This window comes from Rhamphochromis sp. 'chilingali' (assembly GCF_963969265.1).
Source record: "Rhamphochromis sp. 'chilingali' genome assembly, contig: SCAFFOLD_139, whole genome shotgun sequence".
In the NCBI taxonomy this organism is placed as follows: domain Eukaryota; kingdom Metazoa; phylum Chordata; class Actinopteri; order Cichliformes; family Cichlidae; genus Rhamphochromis; species Rhamphochromis sp. 'chilingali'.
The window spans coordinates 16,716-37,424 of record NW_027667101.1 but is presented as its reverse complement, the minus strand read 5'-3'; the positions used below and the strand labels follow the sequence as shown (position 1 = coordinate 37,424).

At 41.0% G+C, this 20,709-nt stretch overlaps 1 protein-coding gene across 1 annotated transcript in view; it reads left to right on the top strand.

The window, feature by feature from the left end:
• Nucleotides 1–914: 914 nt before the first annotated feature.
• LOC308391443 (alpha-1,6-mannosylglycoprotein 6-beta-N-acetylglucosaminyltransferase B-like) overlaps nt 915–20,709 on the top strand; it is a gene marked incomplete at its 5' end in the record, with an annotated part of 36,460 nt that continues 16,665 nt past the window's right edge. Inside the window, 4 exons of the mRNA XM_080908006.1 lie at nt 915–1,084; nt 13,526–13,657; nt 16,288–16,421; nt 18,230–18,366. Coding sequence (XP_080764132.1) covers nt 915–1,084; nt 13,526–13,657; nt 16,288–16,421; nt 18,230–18,366 — 573 coding nt within the window. The remainder of the gene's footprint in view (nt 1,085–13,525; nt 13,658–16,287; nt 16,422–18,229; nt 18,367–20,709) is intronic.

The window sequence follows — 20,709 nt, the reverse complement described above, 5'->3', positions numbered from 1 at the left end:
TTATTTTATTCTTTCAATGTTTGTGCAAATTATAAAATTAACCCCCCCTACACCACCCACCCCTGCCCTTACACCAAACTGAGATCTTTTGTTTGTTTGTATTTTTTATTCCCTACCACAATTCGCACTGTTGTTGCGGCAGTGATTTCACATCTGATATGTGTGGCTCATATGTGGGCACAGCTCTGCATGCTAAACAGTTTCAAGGCTCAAGCTGTTTTGTGTTAGCAGTGTAGGAGACAATAAAGGAATCTGCGAACTGAAACAAAGCAATGCTTGCAATGTTTAAATTTACTTAGCTAGCATATGTGTGATCTATTGTGAATCTTTTTTTTTTTTTTAAAAAAAAGGTTTTTCAAAACACGTGTGATGGAGAAATAAAAAAAAAAAAAGAAAAGTATATGCTGCCATCTGTTGAAAATATTTAATAGCCTGTGAAAGCTATGCTTCCTGGTAAACAGTTTTAAAAGTCGTGCATCGTTGTGCATATTAATTATCCTCGCACAGGTCAGTTTTTCTCTCGGCTTCATGCAGAGTTGAATGAATTGGTTCCCTAGTGTGGAAACGCAGCCAGCCTGCTTTTTCTTTCCTTTTTTCCTCATTCATTACATATTCAGTATTTAAAATGTAACCTCACTGATCCATGCCTAATATCTGGATACATTTATATGTGAAATTTTAAAATACCTAGGAAAATTGCTCTCACAATTGCTTTCAGTTATTCCCCATGCAGTGCTGGAGATTGTCTGAATAGCAAAAGTTGAAATTGATGGGGGCAAAAAAAAAATCTCCAGTTCCCTACTGTAACAGAACTGAAACACTGCACGCATTGCATTAAAAAAACATTGTGCTGTGGTGCACTCAACTCCATTCCTCTCTTGCCTTGACTCTTCTCCTCTACCTTCTGCATTCAGATTCTCGTCCACGTGGGTTTTCTGACAGAGGAGTCTGGGGATGTCTTCAGTCCCAAGGTGCTGAAGGGAGGTCCTTTAGGTGAGATGGTGCAATGGGCCGACATTCTCACAGCCCTCCACGTGCTGGGACACAACCTCAAGATCTCGTTTTCTCTCAAGGAGCTGCATGGGTAAGCTAATATAAACCTTGCATTTAACACACAGTTAAAATCTTATGTGAGGGTATCTGTGCGGGAGTCATCTGCTCTTTCGTAAAAGCAACAAAACAACAAAAAAAGTGAATGAAAATGCTTTGTTGTTCATTCTAGATGCTCTGTGAGCCATCGGCAGCCCGATCCCAGTGCTGTTGCCTACACACTGTTTTCGATCACCTTTGGCCACACACAGATAAGCTATCTCCTCCTGCTGCAGAGTGCTGTTTCAGCCTGAGGGCTTGACAGCATCTCTACAGCTTGTGCACCTCCTTCCTGGCGCAGCTCACTGACTCCTGAGTGATAACGGGCTCGTCACTCGCTGCACAGACATAAGGGCCTATGACAGAGGACATACAGACGTGTACACACAGCGTGTCTCGCAGTCAGGCTGGTGAACTGGTTTTATCTAAAAGCAACACTATTGGTTGCCACGGCGATGAGGTGTAGTATGGAGAGTTCAGAAAGCAGAAAGCAGACATGTCCAGTCCTGCCTGCTTGAACATTTACTCAGTGGCGTGGTGTTTTGGAGCTGCCCGGGCTTCACAGTGGCTGCTCAGGAAAATGACTGAACAAGTCTGGATTTGCTATTACTTCTTCTTCTTCTTCTTCTTTTTTTGGTGTGTGTTAACAGTGCTGTGGCTTGATGCCAGAGCAGACAGCCTGATGATGATATGCACTGGTTATCGAGCCATTGTTGTATGGAAGAGGCAACAGCACTGATGAGTTAGTGCAGCCCTTTCATCATAAATTTCAGGCTGTGAAGAAAAGCCACTTTGAAAATACTAGGGAGATCAGTGAAGTGGGAAAGCCGCTGTGGGAATGCGTCTGCTTTCCATGCCATTATTTACCCCACTAATTGGTGTCATGGCAGCTTGAATCACCGCAGTCTCGTCTCCATTGGGAACAGCATCAGAAATGTTTTGAAAATTGCATGAGTCCTGCAAGAGACTCACAAAGAGACATTAGCAAGGGTTATGGACGATTCTTTCAAGCAGCTCATATTTTGTGCGTCCAGTGTGTGCTTATATTTGAGTTTCTTTCTTCTTCTTTTTTTAACTTACCATTTCAGTAATCAGCAAATGAAATGGTCAGTCATTGAGAAAAGATAATGGAGAACTGAAATTAGCGCTTCTTGGACGCAACTCCCCAAAATATGGCAATTTTTAGATCTCCCTCTCCATTTCCACAGCCTTTAAAATTTGGCCATTACAGACGCCGAACATCCATCAATCCCTTTCTGTGACGATTAATGAACAGAAAAGGAGAACATTTCTCTCCATCCCGTACTTTTACTCTCCCACACGCTATTAAATTGACAGATCGTTATGTGGGTTGCGCTCCCACAGATTCCCTCAGGCATGGATCTATTTACATTTCCTACTCTCCTCTTTTCCACCCAAAGAGCTTAATATCACTGCATGGCCTGCTGTGGTGCTTATGTGGACAGGCCTGTTGCATATGTTCAGCACTCTCTCTGATAGGCTTATTAGCCATATTGGGAATTCAGTTACAGTGGGAAGCCCGCTTTTGGTTTGTATCACACAGCTGATTAGCAACATCCGTGCTCTCTGGTGGCTTCATTGTGTGGCGACTTTGGCTGGCATCTTCCATTTAATGGCCTGCTCAGACAAATCAATTATCCTCCCATGGTACATTTTTAGGCAGACGCTTGTTTACTTTCCCTGCAGGTGCTCCATTGTGGTCTTTTTCTTTTGTGCTGAAAGATGCACTGATCACTCCTTCTTAAGAGTAGATGCTGAATTAATAAATATATATAAACTGTAATTATTCTATCTTTTTTATCTGTTGTTTTTTATTATTGACTACCTGGAAATTATAACTTTGAAAACCTGCTTCTGTCTCTTAATGTTTATCCAAGAAGATGGGGCAACAACAGATGGCACAGGCATTCATAATTATCATCTAGACTTTGTTAGGTGGCAGGGGTGCGTATCATCCTAATGATATTTTTACCTAGGTCTCTTGGCAGTACAAGAAAGCCTTTTCCAGTGTGGCACCATCAGCACTTCCTGTTAGTGTGACTGAAACATCTCAAATATCAGATGGTTTGTGTGAACTTTTGTGCCTATCCTTTCACAGCTTTGACAGTCACACTTTTCATGTGTAGTTTTGAGTCAACGTTAGCAGCTTGCTTTTAGTGCTAATTGGTAAATTTTCAAAGCAATTTTGTCACCATCAGAATGTTAGCATGCTAATGTTAGCATTTAGCTAACATTAGCTAATGTTAACTGGTGATACTTTAGCTAATGTTAGCTACAGTATCACCAGCTAACATTAGCCCTTTAACCAATTTAGAAACATCTGTTAGCCTAGCATGCTAGTCTTTCGAAGGAAGTTGGAGTAGCCACAGAGTACACAAACACACATGTATACAAAGACATAAGAGAAAGTTTGGCAGTATAAGGAGTCAGTTTTAAGATAAGATCTAAAGCAGTGGTCCCCAACCGCGGGCCTCGGACCGGTACCGGTCCGTGATTCATTTGGTACTGGGCCGCGAGAGTTGAGTGTGAAATGTATGGTTTTCAGGGTTTTTATTGGTTTTCAGTTATTTTGTTATCGTTTTTATCGTTAACTTGGTTTTCCTGGGTCTTTTCAGGTGTGTTATGAATAAATCTTCTTTTTTTCGGTACCGGTACTAGTTTTATTTTGTTGTGTTTATCCGCGACACCTTAAAGGCCGGTCCGTGAAAATATTCTCGGGCATAAACCGGTCCGTGGCGCAAAAAAAGGTTGGAGACCACTGACCTAAAGCACCTTGGGTAAACTTAAATATGCTACAGGCTACAAATAAAAGGTCCTGTTTTTCTCAGTGGGCATGTTTGAGGTATGTATTTTTCTATTTCCAAAAAATAATTTAGCATGCCTAAGTGAGCTCAACAGTATCAGTCTGATACCGATAGCAACACTGGTATCAATACTATTGATACTTGGCTCCATACTCCCATTTCTACTACAGACTTCACGGGTCAACCACACAAACACAAATATCTGCTAATTAGGATGCAAAAACTAATAATAATGTCGGCTGTTAGCACAATTAAACACAAAGCAAGCCTTATCAGATGGTGGCATTAAAAATGCTCTAAAAGGCAACATCAAAAAAGGTTATCTCGTCCAGTTCAGCAGAGAGATAGCAGTTTAGTCTGCACCCAAAGCACATTGAGGTAAAAACAGTTCACATGATAGAAATGAAATACATATTGAACTTTACTCATTTCTTTATTGTAAATGCAGAATCACATGCTGGAAGTGGTGAAATATAAAAATGTGGAGATTAATTCAAGACATGAGCCTTGATGCAGGAGGTTGTCTCATGAAAAGATGAGCAAAAGGCATATCCATTTAAAAGGAGACAACTATTACTAAAAGAACAAGAGAAGAAATGCAGTCTCTGTCACTCTTCCTCCCCGGATTTGCTCTAATTGAGGTGGAGGCTGAAGTGGCCTTGACATGATTTCTGTCTGTAACATCGGCGCTTGTCATGCACAGAGGGGAGGGCCCTACAGTAGCTTGGAAAGGCGCAAAGACAGCTGTCTCTTCTGCTTGGGGATCTCCCCTCATCTCCTCCCAGAGCGACACAGGTAATTAGCCTGCAACAGAGCATGGTGTCTAGGCACCTGAGGAGCTAGGAAACACAGGAGGGAAAGGGGGGAAAAAAAACAGGGGAAACAACTACACACTCAGGTATAGAAATTTCTGTCAGCAGAGTGGAGAGGTAATGTAAGCAGACAAAGCAGTGTTGTCATCCAGAGATAATCTGAAGAAAACCAATATTTCAGTGTGCTTTTTCAAAGAGACTCCCTGTCCTCCACCCACAGGATATACACCTCAGCTACAGCTACTGCCACACATCTCCTGTGACGATTCCCGACACACTCTCTGTCCATCTCTTTCTGAAACAGTGTTGTTTGTTTGTTTTCTCAGGCTCCCCTGCTTATGCCAAGCATAGCCATTTCTAGATCAATTATGTCTAATCTGGATCTGTAGTGCACTTGACAGAGCCCATTAACACAACCGCCAGGTAATTTCACCCTGTTCCTGGCTGCAAACATGAAGACGTGTCTGAATTGTGTGATTGCTAACCCTTTGAAATTATTTAACAAATGTCAAATTCAGGGTCAAATGTGTCTGTAATCCAGCAGCCTACCCCGAAAACGCGAATTAATGGCAGACGTGAGCGGGCATTCAGAAGTGTAAAATAAGAAAGTTGAAATCAAAGCGTTTTCGTCTCCGAAGCTCCGGCAAAGACCCCCTCCTCCTGTTACACTGCAGTCTCAGGTTGTGCCTCTCCATAAGTGCTGATGCACTCTCACCCAGCAGCTTTCTGATTGATGTTTCTATGGTTTAGGATCAAAGGCAATACAGCAGTATTGTTAAAAATAGCCCGAGTAGACATCAGTGAGATAGCATCATAATGATTTGTCTTCGGTACAGGAAGGGAAATTAAAATAGCTCTTTTCCCCCCCTCAATGTCTGGCAACCATAGTGAGATATTTCTTCATTTAGATTATGACAGAACCTTCAGGTTTTTAAGGTTCCCGTTTTGGTTTTGGGGGGTTTTCATGCATTTCTGCTTACAAAAGCTATGGCTGAAGTTTGTCCCAAACTCTTTGGGGCTTAAAGGTGAACTGCTTATAATTTGGCCTAGTCATTTCACACGGCACATTTTTGGTCATAACTAAATGTATATGATATTTGAACTTATATCTTATGCAGCGATTGTCAAACATAAGGCCCGTGGGTCAGAATCGGCCTGCCAAAGACTCCAATCTGGCCCACTGGAAATTGTGAAGGATGGCATCGATTTGTGACTTCTAAATGTATTTTCATAAGTGTTACAGCTTGTCCTCCTGATAAAGTCCCACATGACCATTCATACTGCACTAAAGTAACTAAGTGATAGATAAACATTGAAATGTTTTTTTCTCTTTTTTAATAGTTTGTCCACAATAAAAATAAGAACATTTTCTATGAATTAACAAAAACCTCCAGCTACCAGAACTTTTTCTGTAATTTTATTAATCTACTTCAGGGATATTTCCTCAATGTAGTAAAGCAGCATTTCTCTATTAGGTAGAAAAAACTCGGACGTACTGTTAAAATTGCACCTCAGTGTAAAATGAATTTGACAACCCTGATCTAATGCGATGAAATGAATAACTGATGGCAACTGATGCGGACAAGGTTAAAAATCAGTGCAACCTGCGGAGAAACAGAGGCTTAGAAACCCGAGCTGTTAATTCTCGTTACATATTTTCACTGAATTTTTTAAAGGCCAAACCAGATTTGAACAGATTTTCCCACAGATTTTTATGTCCCTAGACATCCATGGCTGTTATAATTTTTGCAGCACGAGGACACTTTCAAGAAGAATACGTTCGCTTGTGATTTTGACAGCTCAAAGTACGCCAAGAATAAAAAGTGTGGGTTTAAAATAAATAAATAAATAAATAAAATTAAAAATGGGGAGAAACCACAAGTGAGCTGCAGGATTTGGACTCAGCTGTTTTTTATTATTGATATTTTCCCCAGAAAAAAAAACAACAGATGTTTAACAGTTTTATTTTTGCAGACTATGAGAGAAAGTCATATTTATACATTCACACAGCTGTTCAACATGAATATGAGGAAAGTGTTTATTATGTGCCGTGACAGCCGCCATATTTTCATTAGCCGTTTGAACATGAAGTTTGACTCAGACAGTGCACATCAAAGTGGCACATCAGCTGTTTATGATCAAAACAGAAACAACATCTGAGTATTTGTCTCCTCCTCCTGCCTCAAGTGGTTGATTAGCATGCCAGACCCCATTCCCCTCTGCCAGGCCAGCTTTACAGAGAGAGTGGCCCATGTCATTCCCCTCACACTGTGAGCCCTCTTCCCAGCTGCCCTGCAGCCCTTGGCAACCTCCTCGCTCGCAGGCTCGGCTCCTCATATGTGTCTGAAAATCTGCCTCAGCCAATTCCCCTCCCTGCTGGACATATGCACCCTTTAAGAAGTAGCACAATGTGACCGTGAAGTCTCTTTCCCTCGTTTGTTTCTCTGGCTCTCTTCCTTTCCCCAAACTGTTGATTTGTTATGGTGCCAGTGGCCAGCTGTGCAACAGAGAAATTGTGCCCAGTGGTGGTTGTCAAGAGGAGTAAATTTATGCAAGTCTTGCACCTTTGTTCTTCACTTTGCAGTGTTCCTTTTATGCCGTCCTTATCTCACAGCTTATTCGTGCTCTATGAAAGCTGAGTGGCCCATTAAAACCCAAATCTTCTTTGCAGTGCAGCTCAAATGCATTGTGCGTGTGCAAAACAATGTATGCAGAGATTATTTTATCTTATTTTTAAATGATATTATCCTTCTTATAATTATAAGTTGTCCAGATGTGATCTACATCTTTGTGCATATTCCTTCATTATGAAGAATGTGGCATGCAATTTTCTATAACTGCAACTGCATTTGAAGAATACTTCTATATTAGGAAGGCGTCACTGAGCATGCTCATGGATGTACCGCCTGCTTATGAGGTGGAAACAAAATTGTGTTAAACAAAATCTTGTTTTATGTTGTGTATGTTTGATAGTGGAGCTGTATATGATAGACTGCGGCTGCACAGACAGCACTTAGGGGGAATTCATCGGTGGCTTCGGTCTTTTCATGGGATTTGCTGCTAATCATGAAAAAAGATGCCAGCCTTATCCTCTAATCTTGTGTGTGAGGGAGATGGAGAGAGTTGTTTGTGTACTAATGCGCGTACTGTATGCGAGTTACAGTATGTTTGCACTCTCATTTCCGCACTCCTAGGCCGTTAATGCACTTAAATCCCTCTACTCTTCTCTTAAAGTTTCCCTGGATTTGCATATATCCAATTAAACCTCTGAACAGCAGCGGCATTAGTGGATGTATGAGGAGCAGACTCGCATACAGCTCTGCACTCAGTCACTGTAATACATCTGCTCTCACATTAATGCATGTCAGCATTACACTATGAGAGCCCATACAGGCCGTAATTCATACTGAAACTCCTGCAGTGAAATCTAAGAGACGTACTCATGCAAAGTACCGGTGAGTGAAACCACACGAAGCAGCGTGCAAATCTGTGGCTCAGTATGTGTGTATGTAGTGGCTATTATATAGAGTAAAAATTAATGTCACGGTTTTAAGTCATGCTAGGAGCACGGTCCTGTGACAGCAGTGTTGTTTAATTGACTAGTTGCGCACCACGTTTACCTCAGAGTGAAATATTTTGATTGTTGGCCTTTTTCGTGGAATTTGATACTCATTTTCATGCTCTAGCGCATGTTCACTATTCACTAGATAAAAGATGGAAAATGGTAAATGGCCTGTATTTATATAGCGCTTTACTAGTCCCTAAGGACCCCAAAGCACTTTACACATCCAGTCATCCACCCATTCACACACCCATTCACACACTGGTGATGACAAGCTACATTGTAGCCACAGCCACCCTGGGGCGCACTGACAGAGGCGAGGCTGCCGGACACTGGCGCCACTGGGCCCTCTGACCACCACCAGTAGGCAACGGGTGAAGTGTCTTGCCCAAGAACACAACGACCGAGACTGTCTGAGCCGGGACTCGAACCAGCAACCTTCCAATTACAAGGCGAACTCCCAACTCTTGAGCCACAATCGATGGAGTGAGCCACCGTTTCAGGCGAGCCTCGAGCTGTTGTGTTTTGTATTTTGGCTGTCACCATGTTGAAACCAGGCGTGACGCTAAATCTAACTGAGACCTTTAAAGAATCTGTACACGCACACAGTTGAAACTGTACACCCATTTTTACCATGATGTAGTCAGATTTTTGATACTAAAGGGGATTATAATGTACAAAATGAGGTGGAAACTAGGATCTAAGTCCATAAACTCATCAGAAAAGCTTTTTCTAAGGTCATAGATCAAAGGAGCCAAGAGCTTGTACTCCATATAATTGAACTATTGTTCGCAACCTGCTGGCCGTCAGAAAGAATGCAGGTACAAGACGCTCCAGCGCTGGCTTCCCTTTTCAGACTCAGAAGCTTATGTACAGTTTTAACGTACAGTCAAATAGCTCTGATAGCATGACTGTAAATTTTTAGTTATTTTTGGTTATGATAGTTTACGCCATTAATGTGCACTGTAGAAATATTTAGTAGAAATCTCAGTTTTACCTCTTAACAGTGCTGATCTTAGAACAGCTATTAAGTTTTGAGTTGCAGTGCAGATTTTTCTTAATAATTATTTGAGTCTTCAGATTAAAAATAAATAAATTTTAGAAATACAGTAGAAATACAATATTAAAAAAATATACACTTCATGACCACATAGATTCAAATAAGAATGATACAAAATTCAGTGTTATGGAGAAATGTTGAGGAAAACGTCCCATACATTTATATGGAGTTTGTTCGTTTTACAGTATTCTAATCTACTTAATGTCTTAAGTCTAACAAATAGTGTAGATTCACAGCTCAGGAAGTGACTCGTTTAACTTCAGTTAAGTTCCCTTGTGTTTACCTCCAAAAGTTTAATCTGTTCATCTGGACGTATCGTTTTTTTTGTGGGAGAAACGTTTCGTCACTCATCCAAGTGACTTCTTCAGTCTCCCAGAATGCATCAGAATGCATCAAGACGTTCCTTTGTGTTTAGTTCCACTACAGTCTGTAAAGGTCCACTTTTGGGAATGTTGACATCAGTCGAGGCTTTTGATCACACCTTGAAATGTTCCTTAAATAAACAGTCACATCTGCTTCTAATTATGATGATATACAAAGTCTGAAATGCTCTACTTTTTATTTTGATTACACCTAACGCTATAATAATGGTCCACTCTTGCTAAAGCAAGAATGTACTGTATGTATGTGTACGGAGATGCCTCAGGAAGAAACTGAGGTCATTAGTTTCTCATATACATATGATCTTATACATACAGCCCCATAGAAATGCATTAATGTTTAGATTTATGGCACCAGAGAAAAATGCAGAGAAACATTTGGTTTTTTTTTCTTCTCTTCTCTTTTCTTTTTCTTTTTTTTTTTTTTTAAATTACTTGAATTTCCATCTAAGCCACACTGAAGGTCAGACATGAACTAACAGATTGTGTTCATGTCTTTACTGAACACACTATGACTCATAGTGCAGGGAAAAATTTCCATTCATTTCAGTTTATTTATATAGCGCCAAATGACGAGAACAACAGTTGTCTCAAGGAACTTTATATTGTTATGTAAAGCAATGATGCAGAGAAATGAGGAGAAATCCATGCAGTAGAACCTCACTACACTCGAACATTTCCTGTAGCCGTTTAAGAAACATGAAGATGAATTTTGGTTCATTCCTTGTCCAAAAGTCCAAGCAATCACTTTTAAAAAAGGGTCAACATGGTCAGATACCTGCACTGGTAGGAAGTGATGAAATGAAGTCTGACACCGAATAGACACGCAGCTCAAAGAAACCAGCATCGCAGGCAGACGAGTTGCTACGGATCTTCATGAGTGAACCTGTGAACAAGCTTTATGTTGTTATTGTCATTGTGTGTTAGTCATGTTTACAGACATCATCCTCAGCTCTCTCTTGGTTTTCATGAATCTGTGAAATGCCTCACAATCTATTTAGTATCTGAAAAGTTTACTTTATTGTACATTTGTTGCCTGATTATGGTTTTGGTGGATTCTATCCACCGGGCTGCATACTTCAATTGAAGGAGTATAGAGTGAAAACACAGCTTTAGTGAAACAGCCTTTTGTTTGTGTAAGCACCGACTTGCTTGGGTGTGTATCATCGACTGATGAAACTGCAGTTTAAGTATCGCTGGCTGACCCTCTCCTGCTCATTATTCCCGTCCACTGTTGAGGAACCAGCTGCCACGCTGGTTTCCACAAGGCTGCCGTGCTGACTAAATATGTTCTCTGTCCAAAGAAAGATCGATGGCTCTTGTTATGCAGGTATTTGTGTGTATGTGTATGCTGCGTTGTGCGTTATTTGCTTCTGAGCCAGGTAGTAAAAGAATGGTGAAATGTAAGGTCATGGATTTGACTCCAACTGCTAACAATTTTATTTTTCTCAAAGAAATGCTTAAAACTTGTTTCACCAGACCGGTCAGCCTTTTATTGGTACTTCAGTGGGTTTTCTTTTAGTGCCATTTTAATCACACATGATCTTTAGAAATAGATTTTCATTGCTTTTGTTCACTTTGATGACAGGCATCATGTAGGAAGAAAGAGCTTTGAGATGCTTATTATTGTTCAAATCTTAAAGATTGCATTTTGTGTGTTTGCCATTGACCTTAGGTGGGCTTTCAATTAAAGGATTTTTATTCATTGGTCTTCACATACACATGCATTTCACTACTTCTGAGAAAATGTTTTGTGTTTAGTGCCGTCATATTGAGTTGTACAGAAGTAATTTATTGACTGACTGACAGGGGCGACTGCTTGCTCTGGTGTTTCTGATTTTCTTTTGATGGCACATAAAAGGCTAGTGCGTTTCTAACCTGCATCTATGTTCTTTTCATCTGTTGAGATTGCATTTGGAGCCAGAAGGCGCATACCAGTATGAAGACCAGAGAAATGATTGTGCCAGGAAAGAGTTCATCTTGGCGAACCACAGCAAAGGGAATCATGTATAAAACATAAACTGTCCTGCATCAACAACAGTTCTCTGGAAGTGATGATTATGCTGGAGCTTATCCCAGCTGCCATAGGGCGGTCAGACAGACAACCATTCACACCTCTGGGCCATTTTAGAATGACCTGTTAACTTAACCCCACTAACTGCATGTCTTTGGGAGTCTGAGTACCCGGAGAGAACCCACACAGACACGGGGAGAACATACATGAATGAATATTTTACTTACTTACTGAAAGGGAGACAGGCGCCCCCTTTAACAACGATCCTCAAAGGATGACTAAATGTCACCATTGCATCACAGAGCTATTTAACCAAATAATGACTTAATTTTCTTTTAACATTTATCTGTTGCAAAATAGCTAAAGGAGCTAGTTGAGGTTGTTCGCGCTTCTGATTAGGATGCCTCCTAAAGGCTTTCAAAGATTTTTTTTTTTTTTTTTTTTTGGCATGTCCCACTGGGAGGATGCCCCAGAGCGATCCCAGGACACACTGTCTGGGGAACAACTTGGTGATTGGATGGATGACTGAAAGAGGTGGCAAGGGTGAGAGAAATCTGTGATTCTGTGCTTCTTCCCCGCAATCTGAATAGATGGATTAGTGCTGCAGGACTGAGCATTAAAATGTCTGTGTATAAAATAGACAAGTTTTTGTCTCATTATGCTTTGTTCTCAAATATATCTGTCAAAAGTAATCAAGAAAAATCTGCTCTCACTGCTTTTTTTTCTTCCGCGCTGTTTTGTACTGTGGCGTCGGTCTTCAGAACTGCCGAAGTTTGACGAAATGGATCTTTCCTTTTGTAATGAAAATAGGCGCGCTTAATTGCTTTTTTTCTCGAACAAAGTGCAACCTTGATCCCAGCTGAAAGCCGGGTGCTCTGAAGTTAGATAGCACTTTGTGATAGCAGACACCAAATTTACATCTTCTGTCTTTCCTTTTCCAAAAGGCTCTTTTGTAATTGCCATTCTCCGATTTTATTTAAGCCTGATTTTTGTGTTTTATTTATTTATTTATATTCAGGCAGCAGATTTTTCATATCAAGGCTGATCAAGCTGCAGAATAGCAGAATGACAGGCATCTTAATGTGGTGCAGACATTTAAAAATACAGACAGAAGGTGTGCACGTTAAGGCTGAAGGTAAAAGATCTGAAGCCCCTCATCATCATGAGTATGGCAGATTGCACATGCGTAATGCAACCACCCCTTCATAGGTGTCGAATGAATGTGGTGTTTGCTTTGGGTAATATGTGTGCTTTGGTGTGTGAGCTGGAACAAGCCTGCAGACAAACTGGGTGGCTCCCCACTGCGAGACGTTGCTCCCTGGTAGTGCTAAATTCTTTGTTGTATGCTTGAATAGCTGCGCCGTCTCACCGAGAGCGCTGACATGCTTCACGACGTGATTGGGCTCTTTCATTCACTCTCTCTTCCTCTCACTCATGCACACATCTTTGCCATCTTATAAGCTCGAAGTTTCCTCTGCAGGAATATTACTGGAGCTGCAGTGCTTTCTGGGAGCCGGCTTCTTATTATTTTTTGATTAGTTTAGTTAGCAAGGATACTTTAACACAAAGGAGAATTTCAGAGAACTGAAAGGAAAAAAAATACATCATGGGAAAACATGATGAAAGAAGGCAATATTGGAAAACATCAGCAGAAGAAATGCTGCGGTTAGCTACAGGACAGTGTTGGTGAAATGTCCAAAACTTTGTTATTTGTGCCAACTCTCGTGGGTTTTAATTTGTTTGGCTCAGTGTGATGATGAAAGCCCATCTGACCTGTGTGCAGGTTTTTGGGTGTACCTCCAGGAAGAGGAAGCTGCCCACTGACGGGACCTCTGCCCTTTGACCTCATCTACACAGACTACCATGGTTTGCAGCAAATGAAGCAGCTCATGGGTCTTTCACTGAGGAAGCACAAGTCAGTTCTTTATGCTTTATTTTTCTGTGTCTATCAAAATATTAATTTCTGTTTATTTACCAAGATCTGAGGGCAGGCGGGTGGGGGCGGTCTCCTGTTGGTTAACAGAAATTTAAACACCGATCAAGGAGCCCCGGGTTCACTCCCTACAGTGGGGGAAATAATTATTTGATCCCCTGCTGAAATTGTAAGTTTGCTCACTTTCAAAGAAATGAACAGTCTCTAATTTTTATGATAGTTTTCATTCAAGGACAGAGACGGGATATCAATGAAAAATCCAGTGAAAGCTAATTACATAAAAGTTATACACCAACACGGGCAAGACCAAAGACCTGTCAGAGGGTGTCAGGGCTGGAATGAGCAACAAGACCATCAGGAAGAAGCTTGGTGAGAAAATGACAACTAGTGCGATTATTTGGAAATGTGGAAAAAACCCAAAATGATCATCAATCACCCTCGGCCGGGTGTACATACATAATCTTGCTTCTTGTGGTGATGATGATCATTTGAAAGGTGGTGGATAAGCCCAAAACTGGAGGAGCTGTTATTGATCCTAAGGCAGTTGGGACCACAGTCACCAACGTTGGTAACAAACTACGCTGTAATGGACTGAAATCTTACATCATGCACATGGTTCCCCTGCTAAAGAAGGCACATCAACAGGCCCACCTTAAGTTTGGGAGTGAATTAAATGACTTAGACTTGGGAGAAAGTGCTGTGGTCAGATGAAACCAAAATCAAGCTCGCTGGCATCAACTTGATCTGCCGTGAAGAGAAATGCAGAGTATGGCTCAAAGAACACCATCCCCACAATCAAACATGGAGGTGGAAACTGGCTTTGGGGCTGTTTTTCTGCTAAGAGTACAGGATAACTTCACTGTATTGAGAGGCCAAAATAAGATGGAAAAGTTTGGATGAGAACCTCCTCCCATCAGCCACAACACAGAAGACAGAACAATGACCCAACAAAGGAGTGTCTAAAGAAGAAGCACATTAAGGTCGTGGAGTGGTCTAGCCAGTCTCCAGACCTTAATCCATTAGAAAATCTGTGGAGGGAGCTAAAGCTTTGAGTTGCCAAGCAACAGCAAAGAAATCTAAGAGATTTAGAGAGCTTCTGTAAAGAGGAGCGGACCAAAATCCCTCCTGAGATGGTTACAAACCTGGTGAGAAACGTTTTTACCACTGTGCTGGCCAACAAGAGTTTCTTCACCAAGTACTAAGTTATGTTATGTTTGGGGATCAAATACTTATTTAAATTACATGCAAATCAATGTATACCTTTTATGTAATGTTCATTTTTTCTGAATTTTTTGATATTCTGCCTTTCTCCATTAAAATCAAACTGCCATGAAATTAGAGACTGTCCATTTCTTTGTCAGTGACAAACGTACAAATTCAGCAGAGCATCAAAGGACAGTAAATGCAGTTGGCAAAGTTTTTGTCCTTGTCTTCCAGCTTTGCAGTGCTGAAGCAGTCATGGTATACAAGTGAATCCTCAATTTTTAAACCAAACAGGCGATAAAAAAAACAGCTTTCAATGCAAATTGCAAATTTCGTCACAAAATTGATTAATGAAAAACGAAACAAAAACAAAACACTCAAGCTATAGTCGTATGTAAATGATGACAATCATCTGGGCTTTTTCATCCCATATTTTACTCTGAATGCATAAGAGGACAAGGGTGTTGTATTTATGAAATAAGTGGGTAGCACCCAGACACATTTCACAGCAATGAATGTTGATTCTGCTGCATTTTGAGAATTCTCAAATCAAAAGCCTACGCTGATTCCAGTCAGCATCAGTTCAAGGTCGGCTGATCGACCAATAGTCCTCTCCTGACAAAGTGACAGGCCAATACTTTGATTGCCTCTCCAGCCCTGACACTGATTAGAGATGCAAGCTATTGATAAAACGTCTCCAATTTCATTACATCGAACTGCTTCTTCCACTTCCCAGTGTGAATATTTACACCGAATAAAGTGCTGATGAGTAATTCTCTCCTCTTTAGCTTGTCATTGTTAGCTAAATGTTCTATTTTAGTTTGATCTTAGAGGACAATAATTATTTTGTTTTTCTGTTGATGCAGTCAAAGCGGTGTAATGTTTATCCACTCACTGCTGCTTTGACATTATCAGAGAGAACCTGACGCATTTTCTAGTCAAAGCCCTGCACATGGAAAAAAAAAGCCTCGCCCTAAAATTTATTTCTTCAGATTCTGGCCAGGATGGACCAATACCATATCATGATCCGTTACAGCAGCGTGTCCTGTGGTGGCTGTAAAACAAGTCTATTATTTAAGCTCCTATTGTCTCACCTTGAGGCGTGTGTGATCTCTGCTTATTGGGGGTGATGGCTGGGGACGTGGACATCTATCACTACTGACAGCTTTACAAACCAAGACTCTGACACCCAGACTGTGTTAGAGTACTCAGACTAGCTCCCATAACTCAAAATTAGATTTTTTTTCTTCATGTTTCTCTAGACTCAATCTCACTGTATGCACATGTGCTGTTCTGGCAAAGTACAAAAGGCTAAATGTATTGTTTTTCACTCAGCTAGAGGAGACAAATAAATGCAAGAGACAGCTTTGTTCTAATTCAGGCTAATTGTATCTCTTATTTTGTCCCAGATGCCACATAAGAGTGATTGATACCTTCGGTACAGAGCCTGCCTACAACCACGAGGAGTATGCAACTCTGCATGGCTACAGGACGAACTGGGGTTACTGGAACCTTCATGGCCAGCAGTACATGACCATGTTCCGTATGTGGGCTGCTTATTTCTCTACGATCTTTGTTCTCACTGAGATTGAGAGTCTAAAGTCAACGTCTGCTTGAATTTACAGATGCTTTAAGTTGTTTTGATGCACATATGTGTGTGATATATACACTCATGAACCCTTTATTAGATACACCTGTTCAACTTGTTGTTACTGCAAAATAGTTACTCAACCAATCACATGGCAGTAACTCTACTTGGACTTTTCTTCACAAGCATCTCCAGAGTTTACAGAGAATAAATAGTCCAAAAAAGAGAAAATATCCAGTAGTCCTCCGGGGCAAAATATCTTGTTGATGTTAGAATAGAATGACTAGATTGCTATGGTAATGGTAAATGGCCTGTATTTATATAGCGCTTTACTAGTCCCTAAGGACCCCAAAGCGCTTTACATATCCAGTCATCCACCCATTCACACACACATTCACACACTGGTGATGGCAAGCTACATTGTAGCCACAGCCACCCTGGGGCGCACTGACAGAGGCGAGGCTGCCGGACACTGGCGCCACCGGGCCCTCTGACCACCACCAGTAGGCAACGGGTGAAGTGTCTTGCCCAAGGACACAACGACCGAGACTGTCCGAGCCGGGGCTCGAACCGGCAACCTTCCGATTACAAGGCGAACTCCCAACTCTTGAGCCACAATCGCCCCCCTATTGAGCTAATAGGGAGGCAACAGTAACTTAAGTAACCCCTTGTTACACCCAAGGTATACACAACAGCATCTCTGAATTCACAAATCATCAAACCTTGGACATGGGCCCACATAAGATGCCCCTCCTGTCAGCTAAGAACAGAAAACTGAGGCTACTCTACACAAATCTCTGGGGAATGTTTACAGGATCTTGTTGAATCTGTGCCCTGAAGAATTAATGTAGTTCAGAAAGCAAGTGAGCCGAACCCAGTACTAGCAAGGCGTACCTAATACAGTGTCCAGTGAGTTAATGTTTTAAACTTAAAATGTGAGCACACCGTGAGCTAATAAAGACCTCAGGTTGTCACAGGCGAGCCTTTACAGCAGCAGGCAGGAAACTAATCAGTACAGCTGGGCCTGCACAGATGTGTAATACCTCCTGTGTGGGATGCAGACACACACATACCCACAAAGACCCAAACATAAAGGTGCAAAAACACAAGCACACACACGCACATTCATGACACTTTTTGGTGAAAATTGTAGCAAAAGAAACTTTCTGATGTTTGTCTCCAATTAATTCAGTGACAATGAGCAAAACCGTCTGTAGCCAAAACACTTGCTGTTATCACAAAGTCTTATACCAAAAGTTGTCAGCTTTAATTGAGTTTCTGAAAAATACAGTTTCTTTGCAAATCCCCGCTGCAGCAGACTTCCTTTGTGACTGCTAGCATTCATGCTGCTTGACTTCCTGAAAGCGGACAGCTGTGGGGACATTATAGCAGCGGTTTTGTGCAGCTTACTGAAATAATGAAGTTGCACTGTCATCATCGACCGCGCAGATGTGACTCATCAAGTCGCCCGATCAGGAGTTAACAGCATCATACAAGAGAAGCATCCTCAACCCCAGCGAGTGCACCATTTCCTGCGTTTCCCTTTAGTCCACCAGATTAATGTAATAACAAATTGCTGAGAAAAACAATGAGCTTCGCTTCCCCTGAATTCCTGCCACACTCTTTTGTTCTGTACCGTCCACGTGCACAGCACCACAAATCTTCACAGCAGCTGCACTTTGGCTACCTTTTTATTTATTTGTTTGACTCTTGTAATGGACTTGAAACACTGTATTGCCAATTATTTTGTTTGTCCTTGGCAGCCCACACTCCAGACAACTCTTTTATGGGTTTTGTGGCAGAGGAGCTGAATGAGACAGAGAGACTGAATATTCAGAAGAACAAGGTTAAAAACATGGCTGTTGTATATGGCAAAGAAGCCAACATGTGGAAGGTCAGTATATCCAGCACAAGCATCAATACACAAATAGCAAGTGTCTAATCCACAGGAGGAGAAAAAGAATATTACATCTTGATTCATACCATGTAATAATTTTTGTTCCTAAATGTGAAATATATTTTACACTGTATAATGGAGGCACTTCAGATTTGATAAAACTCCAGAATATGATACTTTTTTAGAACCTCTAAATATCGCTTTCCTTTTTCTGTCAAACGCCCACTAGGTTTTACATTTCCTGCAAACAATTTCCTCCTCCAGGAATCAGGCCTGAAGTGTGATGCTGCAGGAACAATAGCTTTTGTTTAGAGTAAATTTTCCCTCCGAGCTGCTGCCAAGGCTGCTCCTTCTCTCTGTAACTTTGAAGCGTGTTGCAGCCTCCCTCAAGGTTTGTTTTACTTGAGTCTGGTTGCAGCTTTTGTACCTACACTGCCATGGCGCTCCCTGTTTTCTCAGAACAACTTGAGTTGCAGTGTAAGATTTGTGAAACAGAAAGATTGCTGTGTAGGAACCAGTAGTATTGGAATCTCCCCAGACAGAGAAAACCCCCTCATTGAGAACAGCCTCTTCTTCCAACTCAATTTTGAGGTTCACTTTAGAGAGTTGGACTTCTAAAGGTTCTATGAGAAGAAGCTTGACTAATGCTTTGCTATTCTTTTTGCTCCATACTGGCCTCCCTCGTTTCACTTCTCCCCTGCTTGCTTGTGGTGTCGCTCTGTGCTGTTCTGTCATTTCATGATGCATCTTTGATGGCTCCACACAGCTTCAAGTAAGTAGACCTCTTTTTTTACTTAACTCGATGCCAAATTTAAATCAAGTCTTCTTCCTAGAATTTATGTTGCCAAAAGTTGCTGTAAAAGAGCCATTTCTGCAGAAATCACTTCAAAATGAACAACGCCAGTAAATAGTGCTGTGCAAAAGTCTTGAACCAGCCTGCTTTTCTTTCGAATTTGCTAAGAGAATAGGAAAGAGCTACAGTGCCTTATTGAAACAGGCAACCATACATAGCAGTACAGTATATAAGGCAAAGTCAATATTTTGTATGACTGCCTTTATTCTTCAACACAGTCTGAGCTCTTTTTGGCAGTCTTCACGAATAGTTCTCCAGGCTTCCTGAAGGACATTCAAAGCTCTTCTTTGGATCTCGGCTGCTTTTTGTTCTGTTCTCTGTCATCATGGCCCAGGCTCTAGGGAAGCCAATCCATGACTGATAGTCCATTGTTTGTTTTTCTCTTCAGGTGTGCTCTTACTGCATGATGGATCATGTCTGTTTTAATAATTGCATCAGTTTCAATCAGATCCTTACTGGCTGACATGCAGGCCAAAACCATGACAGAAGCTCCCCTGTGTTTTATAGATGGCTGTGGACGCTCACTGCTGTACCTCCTGACCACATCCTTATATACTGATTATTTTCAGTCCAGTTCTTGTGTAATTTGACTTGCCTCAGTCCTTTCACCCTTCCACTGAGACCATTTCTGATGAGGCTTCAGTGAACAGTAAATGAATCAACAGATGTCTGTGTGTCTCAGATCCTGCGTCAGGTCTCTGCTGGAGAAAGGACATGACTTTCAAATACTCTTCTTAGTTTTATTTAGCCTGCAATGTCTTCTTTTGTCCTCTACTTGTCAAGTTTCATCAGATTTCTTTTAAGGACACTTTGCACACCATGTTGAGTTTTGCCTGGTTTGGAAATCACCCTGTTATCACTGCATTTTTTTAAAAAATTCAATTAAAGAAATGGGAACAAACTATGTGTTCATACAACAGGCCACCAGTAACAAAAGATATGATTTAAAATTGGTTGTTTGCCAAGTTGTCTATTATTTTTAAGCACAACATGGGTTCATCTCTTGATTTAAGTGCATTTTTTATGTTTCAGTGATTCAGAGATCATTGTTAATTTGCTTAAATACAAAATATTGTTCTGAAAATGATCAGCTACAAGGACTGGACTGAAAATAAATTACAAGGCAGCCAATGTCCAAAGAAAAACTTTGAAAGACCTTCAGAACTATTGCTCAATAACACAATAGTACAAGAAAATCTGGCGCCTTGAAAGCAAAATATGAAGAAATATTTTGCTACGGACCTTTGTATATTACTCTAATCTCTTCCAATATATTTTAAACATGCAGAGACATGCAATATACCATCCTATGAAATTCATCAATTCATGAAGTTTTGTCAGTTGACTTTATTTTTAATCGGGACAGCCGGCTACAGTTTGAACTCACAAGTCGCCCACAGCTGCAGTTGTGAGTGAGAGATTAAACCGCAAACCTTTTCATCTTTCAAGTCTGCAGGCTTTGATTTTTTTGATGGTTATTATTATCACTTTCT